The 8,640-nt window shown below is 41.3% G+C and overlaps 1 protein-coding gene across 1 annotated transcript in view; it reads left to right on the plus strand.

Annotated features, from left to right (window-relative positions):
• LOC146310426 (leucine-rich repeat and fibronectin type-III domain-containing protein 2) overlaps nucleotides 1–3,603 on the plus strand; it is a 208,077-nt gene extending 204,474 nt beyond the window's left edge. The window contains exon 6 of the mRNA XM_084742277.1: nucleotides 1,946–3,603. Coding sequence (XP_084598403.1) covers nucleotides 1,946–2,933 — 988 coding nt within the window. The 3' untranslated portion in view covers nucleotides 2,934–3,603. The remainder of the gene's footprint in view (nucleotides 1–1,945) is intronic.
• Nucleotides 3,604–8,640: the final 5,037 nt, after the last annotated feature.

Below are 8,640 nucleotides of genomic sequence, written 5' to 3' on the forward strand. Positions count from 1 at the left end.
GAGAAAACACACAGTTCACAATTCTTGTGGTCTTCCTATGGTATCTCCAGGCCTGATGTGTAGTTACCTTCTTAAGGGGGCCCAAATTAGCAATGGTGTATGGCCCTTGCACCCCTACATGTACAGGGGAGTGCAGTGGGCATGGCCTCTTTGAATTTTCTCAGTTTTGTACTGTGCAAATGAGTTCAGTGTCACTTCCTGTGCATACTACATGGCAATGGAGAATATCCCCGAATTATACATTATATCCAGGTATATCAACTGTTGACCATGAAAGCTGCATGTAGTTGCAGTTGAAAGGATGGCTGTCACACAAGGCTTACTTCCTGTTGCCAATGAAAAGTATTCTTAATTGGCAGGTAGTATCATCAGGGCAAGATTCTTGTCAAATGTGTGAGGTTTATTGAGGATTGGACAATGTATTCTTAAATTACAACTTCCTGGTTTATGGCGAAACATCACAATCCTGTGCCACAGCAAAAAACTCTCTTTTCTAACTTTTCATTGCAAAGGTCTTTAGATTGCGTGCAACAACTCTGAAGTCTGTCTGATTAGGTGGTCAAGTTCACAATACTTGATATGCAACATCTGGAAATAGTTACAGGCCATGATCGTTGTTTGGGTTAAAATAACTACCTTCATTAAACAACTGACATGGGCTATCTGGCTCACACAGAAAACGAAATCTGGTCGCTTGTGTGTTCAGCCCACCCTGTCCTACTGCATTGCATTTGCTGCATGTGGTTCCCTCTCTCTCTACCCCCTTTCCTGTCATATCTTCAGCTGTCTTTACAATAAAGGCAAAAATAATCACCAAAAATAATCATAAAAAAAAAAACATACAGGGAATTAATTAACTCTTTAAGAGCAGATAGAGACAAAACATTTTTTTAGTGTGTAGGGCAACCTATACGACACTTTTCTGGAAGGGCAACTTAGAAGGTACTTCATCATGTTTTGTCCACGAGAACAGCACGCCAAAGGGTATTTGATATGTTTTGTCCACTGAAAGTGCCCCCTAGAGGGCACTTTATCATGTTTCGTCCACTTGAAAAGCACTTTAGAGGGAACTACCACATTTTGTCCACTAGAAGTACAACCTAGAGGGCACTTTATCACATTTTATCTACCATAGGGGCATCCATGAGGGCATTTCTGCATTGTTTTTTGGATTTTTTGGGCACCAGTTGTAGCGATCAGCCCACTTGCCCCTCCCTGGAGTCCACCAGTGCATGTGCATGAATCTATTTTCTGACTACTTCACAAAATGCCATGATACAGGGTTTGTATACAGTATGTCTGAAAATGGCCCTCATAATAGTGACATCTCAGTGATGTTGCAGTGATTTAATAAGATGCGGTCAGTAGAGTTAATTAAGCTTAACAGACAACTTACAGTACAAAAGCAACAACAGTAGTAGCACTGATTGAATTCCTTCAAAGCATCACATTTACAAATACACTGCAAGAAACTGCATGGCAAGACAAAGTAATACATGTGACAGCTTCTGTGTTTGTCTCTGAGTTCTGTACAGACAGACGAGTTTGATGGCTGTCTAGACAACACAAAGGTTGCTACAGCATTTCACTGATTGGTGATACATGTTCGAGAATTAACAAGTTAGTGCTCGTTAAATGGAATATACACGACGTCACCAGCACAATTTTCAAAAAGTGGCATTTAAATACTTATCTCATTACTATTGCTTCATGCATATCAAATGGGATATAGTGGGACCAATGAAGTCATCTTTCTGAATGACTCTGTGCATATAAATAGCCACTTTAGTATGCTTCATTTTGACTTTTTCTTTGATCTGCCCCAGCATACCCGACTAAGCCAGTGTTGCTTTTAGCACTAGTCCCCTACCCTTGTCTTGAACTCCCACAGTAGGAGGCCTGCATTTTTAATGCTGTGTCTTTCTGTCTCTGTGTCTCTTTCCAGGATGATTCCCATGAATAACAGAGCTTTTGTGGTCACAAATCTTGTCCCGGGCATGCAGTATGACCTGTGCGTCCTGGCCATCTGGGACGACACCGCCACCACCCTCACAGCCACCAACATCGTCGGCTGCGTCCAGTTCATCACCAGGGAGGACTACCCGCAGTGTCAGTCTCTCCACAGTGGCTTCCTGGGTGGCACCATGATCCTGGTCATCGGTGGCATCATTGTGGCCACACTGCTGGTGTTCATCATTATCCTCATGGTGCGATATAAGGTCACCAGTGGCATCCAGACTAATAAGTTACCCAATGTGAGCAACACGTACTCGCAGACCAACGGGGGGTTGAACAGGTTCAACGGCGCCCCGCCGCAAGTCAAGTCTACCATGGTGGTCATGCGTGAGGAGATGGTAGAGTTCAAGTGTGGATCCCTGCAGAGCAGTCTCTCTTCATCCTCATCTTCTTCTAATTCATTAGACAGCCAACCAGGAAAGGGAGCAGGCGGAGACCGCTACAGCATGCAGGGCAGCGAATGCAGCACCCTGCCCAGCAGCAAGTTCAGGAGGCACGGTGCCAAAGCACGGCCAAATCTGGACCACCTTTTAGGGGCCTTCACCTCACTGGAGCTGCGAGGGGTAGCAAGGGACCACCAAGGGGCTTCTGGCCCTTCCACCACCTCCAATACTATGATGACGGTGGCTATGGTACCCCCGTCGGATAAAGAACCCCTGCTTGGGAGGGCCGAGTCCACCACCATGCTGGGACGACTCCTAGGGCTGCCCCAGGAGGGCAAGCCCAAGAGGAGCCACTCGTTTGACATGGGTCACGTGGGGGCCACGCAGTGTCGCAGCAACTACCCTCGAAGGATTAGTAACATCTGGACTAAGCGCAGTCTGTCCGTGAACGGCATGCTGCTGCAGTATGAGGACAGTGAGGATGAGAAGCCCACTTTTGAGAGCTCTGAGTGGGTGATGGAAAGCACAGTTTGAGTGCAGCTGCTCGAACCGCGAGAGGTCCATGGCTAAACAGTGAATCTATATCAGGAACTAAAGGGACATGAGTGCAGAGGCAGGGATGCTCCAGCAGGAATCTGCATTTGGGTATTGCATGAAGTTCATCCATGTGAATACTGTCTAATCATGTGAGAAAAGACACTCAAATCAATAGATTCCTGGCCATGATCTCACTCAACTCTCTGACAGTGTCGAACTGTGTTTGAATTAATGTTCTCAATTCAAAACAACATGGAATCTTGGATTGCACAGATGGAATAATTCCCTATCCGCGGGACACTTGAGAGTGTCTCAGAGAGAAATCTGGGAAAGGAAGATGAGAAATTCAAAGTGGATTTACTGCGTCTTTATCACAAGAACTGAACGCCAAGAGGATTTGCCTTGACTGTGGTGAACTGTATGCGCATCACAATGTCTTGGACCCTCGGCATTAAATGGGACTACTGCAGCAGTAGAGGGAAGGACCAAATGAGCGAATAGAAAAATTAAAACAAAGTCATTTTTATTTTCATCTGGGTTTTTCTATCATTTTTACTATTTATTATTTGGGGTGATCCATCAGCAGGCAGAGGCACAGCTCTGTGATGAGGTTAGAATTGTCAGAAATCAAAAGAAGCTTCACAAACAGCCATTTCACATAATTCAGCACTACCAAATTAAAAAAACACGGTTTATTTAAAAAAAAAAAAAAAAAAAAAAAAGAATATGGCCCTACCTTCTAGATATTGGCAACACTGAACCACAACAAGCCAGTCTTATATTTCTACCTCAGGTTATGTATCATATGAGGTTATTATATGAAAGCAAATGGAAATACAATAAACCCAAGATGGATCACAAAGAGCTCAGAACACTTCTGCACTTGTTTTCCAATGCTTCAAAGATTTATTTAGTCTTCAGCCAGTCAAATTCAGCTCAGGTTGAATGTCTTTCAGAACGCTCTGATTGTCTCCCCATTGGTTAACGCTTGTGACAGTGGTCCCTGGAGGCTGAAATGCCATTGATGTAAACACAGCGTTTGCCTCGGGGTTCGGTTTCAGATGCGATCAGCACATATTACAGTCGCCAGGCCAGGAATCATTTTTGAAATCCGTCAGGCCCTCTTAATCATTGGCTTAAACCCGCAGCGGGATGGCTATAATTCTCTTTAGGTAACACAAATGAGAGAGTGAGACAATTACTCATTTAGCCCGCTTAAACGGCAGAATGAGTCCAAATTGAAGTTTATTAGCTTGATAAAGGTCATTATGCTGTTTAGGAGAGGACATTAGGGCAGAAAGATCACTTTTCAAGGGCCAAACAGCTGAAAACTCCCTGGAAATCTCTTTCACCAGATTGCATGATACAGAACCTTTGTTGGTTTATGTATTATTTGAACTGATTCATCAAAGGAACCATTCCTCTTTCATTCACGCCCATACGGAGCTGTACATTGCAGTAAGATACTGTGAATTAGTGGCTATTCAGATTACTGCCTACGATCGACCGAGACATCCCCACATACACACACGCACATTTCGATGCCTTTCTCAATATCTTGTGGATCTCTGCTGCATTTCAAGATGTGGGGTGGTCATCATTTTTTTAAATTCTTGTTTTCTTCCCTAGGTGTACCGTTCTGTATATTGGCATTTTTTTTTTGTACAATAACTGGGTGAGAATGTAAAGGGGGGAAAAATCGTGCAGTAGTACTTTTATTTTCATGTGAAGCAAACAGTGAGAAGGTGCTTTACTGTGGTGTACCAACATGGTCATTGTTAGTTGGCTCACTGAAATGGGATTTTACATGACACTACAAGAGGTGGAGGACTGGCTGGTGCCTGTTTTTTAAAGGGTCAGTTCACCCAAATTACAAAAAACTACACATTTTCTAACTTCTGATTATCTCGACTATCTAGTCATGTAGATAGTCTTGGTTTTGTTTGCCCAGGTTCGGAGATATCCAGTGAGATTTCTCTCTCGACTGCAATGCAGTGGGGTCTGACTAACATTCCTTTAAACCTCCTGTTTGTTTGTTTTTTAAGATTTAAAATAGTATAAATAGTGTTCCTGGTCAAAATTGAATGATTTAATTAACGAAGAAAGGACATAGTCCCACAACTACACTTGAAAATATAACCATAATTCAAAATTAATGTCTGAACACATTAATATCTCTTTTTTCATCCTTTGTGGGCAATTTTGTAAATCATCAAAATGCAATCAGGCACCATAAAGGATAAGTGTGTTAATATTATATATTTGTAACAGAGGACTTTATTGTTGTCCACAGCAGGTGACATGTTCCTTCATTACCGTCAACACTGGAACTGTGCTTTATTTTGACTCGATCCAATAAAACAGTACACAGTCCTCCTGCACTAAATACAGTTAATCCACTGCTGAAAATAGTCCCTAACAAATGCATTAGCTGTTTTGGCTATTCATGCACCAGACAACCTGTCTGTGGCTCTGCACATGAAGTCAGAAATTATTGAGACGTGGATTAGCACAATAGTTTTCAACCTGGGGTCCGGGCAGCAACAGGGGTCCTTAAGTGGGTTGGAGGAGGTCCCCTGCAAAAGGGGTCAGGGTCTAACATGTGTCTTTTATGGGGATTGCCTAACCTATGTACAGGATTTTATCCATTTTGTCCACTCTTAAAATGGGAGTAGAGGAATCTGTAAAATCCTCAAAACTGGCTGGAAATGAACTGATATCAGATTTGGAAGTCATGAAGTCTCCTGGAAAGAATTTTGTAATTTGGTACCAATCATAAAGGAAATGGAGACAGGGTACAATTGGCAGTTTTGTGGAAGCTACTTTGAAAGCACAGCTTTGCAAAAAATCTAGTTTGGTTTTAGAATTTCACATGTATTATGAAATTATGGCATAATATGATACAAAAAAATCACATGCCAGCAAAAAGTGCCACTAAATTGGGTTTCATCAGTCCCTCCAGGAAGTTGCGATCGCAACAGTTCACGCAAATTCCACCGGTGCCCATGAATTCTGTGCGATTTTGCAATTTTGTCCAAATTCCGCAACTTTCCCACAAATTTGACCAATCGTACTTGCTTACATTCCATTCCCTTTCACCAATCATAGCAGTCTCCTGCGCTAACATCATACATGTACGTCTCAATGAACCGACCCAATGTTTTGTTTTACTATTCACTAATTTTTTGTACTTATATTTTTCTTGTTTTGTTACAGGTACTAAAAAGAGCACATTTGTCATTGTTATCATTTATGAATGTTCTGTGCACTTATATTTTTTATCTATTTTTTAATTAATAATTTTTTGACTGAGTTTGAGCTCCTAAACGACTTGCTTCCTTGTGAAATATCTGGTGCACTTCTTCATTTATAAATAAAGCCGATTAATATAATTTTTGTAATTCTAACCCTTTTTGGAAAGATTAGTTTGAACACCTAGAACACAGTGTTGTTTTGTTCTCTCTGGAACAAGTTGTCTTTGATTTTTAATAAGTTATAGCAGAAAATGTCTAAAAGCATTGCATCATGCATCACAATTTTTTAGAAAAGCTTCCATGAAATCAGTCATTTTATGCCACAGCAATCCCAAAAAAGTCCCACGAAATCCTGGCGGCACTGTGTTCTGCAAAAAGTTCCCCATGTTTTATTCATGGTAAAGTGCATGGCCCGTCAGTGTTGGTTTCATATACAACGTCCACCAGTCAGTAGAGAAGCAGTATTCAAATAGAAGCAAAAATGATGCAAAATGTAATTATATATGATTGTTGATTTGAATTTAAAGGTGGGATCAGCAATTCAATTCATTATTTTGCTGAGTGCCTTGGTCCGAGCCACCAGCCCAAAGAACTGGTATTTAATGAAACTCAACAATCAACAAACTTTCTTCAGAATCGCTTACTTGCAGTTCAGGGAAATTACTGAAATTCAAAGTTTATATAAACTCTAAACAACTAAATGGACCAATTTTCTCAACACTACATCTGTTTTTCCTGAAATTACTGCCAAATTACAAATTCTTCCTGAGAAACCTCCTAGAAAGCTATTGGGAAATTACAGACCCGTAAAATGAAGCCTCATCACGGTTATTCCTGACAGAAAATTCTTTCACTGAAAAATCTGAAATGTAAATTTGAGCAGTTGAAGCAAAATTCCATTTGCCTCTATTATCTTGTTTTGGCTAGTTGCAGAAATCTCAAAGATGGGTACCCCAAAACCTGCATAAATAAACATGTCTGCATGGATAGACACCACTAGAGACACGGTAAAGAGAGTGAGAAATGTGTTTTTCTTTTGTCATTTGGGTGAACTGACACTTTAACCTACTTTCTCTCCATCATGTGACATCCTCCTTCACGCTGCTAACTAAGAATACAATTTAAGTGTGTACTTGACTTGACATAGTCATGATTCTCACCTGAGGTTCTAGGACAAAAACAAGAAAAAAAAACTGTTTCTGTGTGAAAACATTTTGCTACAAAAGAATATAAAATATTGATTAATTCCTATGAACCAAACCGGCTCTTCTGTGTTTTTTCTTCTTGCAACATCTCACAGATGCACATATTATTTTATGTGCCTCAGATTACATAACTAATTGCATTTTAGCCTCCATCCCTCTGGGCTTAAAGTCTTACCCTCTTGTTCCTCCCCACGAAGCAGAAAGTAGCTAATGGAGTGTCCTTCCTCCCTCGCTGCCTTTGTTTACTGTGGATGAGCCAAGGGTTTTCCTCCTGAGGTCCAGCTGCTGTAATCAGGCCAGTCGCTGCTGACTCACCTCAGCGCTGCCCTTATTACAAATCACCGGTACACGCAGCTCCTGGCCAGAGCCCATAATAAGGCCTTAATTCATATAATCTGTCAGGAAAGGTGCTTACGGCAGCACAGAGTAAATATAATCTCCACAAGGGGCGAGCGTTGCATGATAAGACAGCTATGTGCACCTGCTGAGGGCTCAGGGGGAACGTGACCGCTGTATGTGCAATCTAGGAAGGTTGTTGTCAGGCTATTAACTGGCACGATGCAGGAGATATTCAGATCAAGGCAAATGCTAATTGAAAAAAAACAAGTGTGTCTTCTCACATTAAAAAAACAAGAAAGTAAGTAAACTGCCCTCAGCTATGATTGAATCATCTTCACAGCCTCAACAGGTGAGAAGATGTCACCCTGCCACATGTGAAAATGAAATGACACAAGTTGCAAGACGGCACCTTTAACAATGCTGACATTAGGCCTCACGCAAGACACACATTCACCAATTTTCTTGTACAATTTCCAATTGGTCTAGACTTGTCGTAGAGTCATGTGCAGTCAGTCTGCTGGTATCTAAACCAAAGTTTTTCACTAATGACTTTATATTTCATTAGACTGAAGACAGTTTGAGTTTGAAAAGTAAATTGTACTTCATAATTGTGTTGAAATTATCTTGTTTGACCACAATTACACATAATTCAGTGATCTATTATTACTGCTGTCAGGTGCATTGGCCATATATCTGCACACACAGGTTTATTAGGTCTGTCCAAGCAGACATCCTTACTTATTCTGTCTTTTGTCCCTGTGATGAAACTTTCCCCTTGACCCCCTCCTCGTGATGCAGTCATCAATCGCTTTGCTTTGACGAGGTATTTTCTTTCTTTTAAGCCATTTTCATATCAAGGCATTTCTCTTTTAGTTCAGTGACAGTCTGACCCTCGGGTGACACGCC

The sequence above is a fragment of the Lutjanus erythropterus genome, chromosome 18 (assembly GCF_056507025.1).
Source record: "Lutjanus erythropterus isolate fLutEry1 chromosome 18, fLutEry1.hap2, whole genome shotgun sequence".
Taxonomy (NCBI): Eukaryota; Metazoa; Chordata; class Actinopteri; order Lutjaniformes; family Lutjanidae; genus Lutjanus; species Lutjanus erythropterus.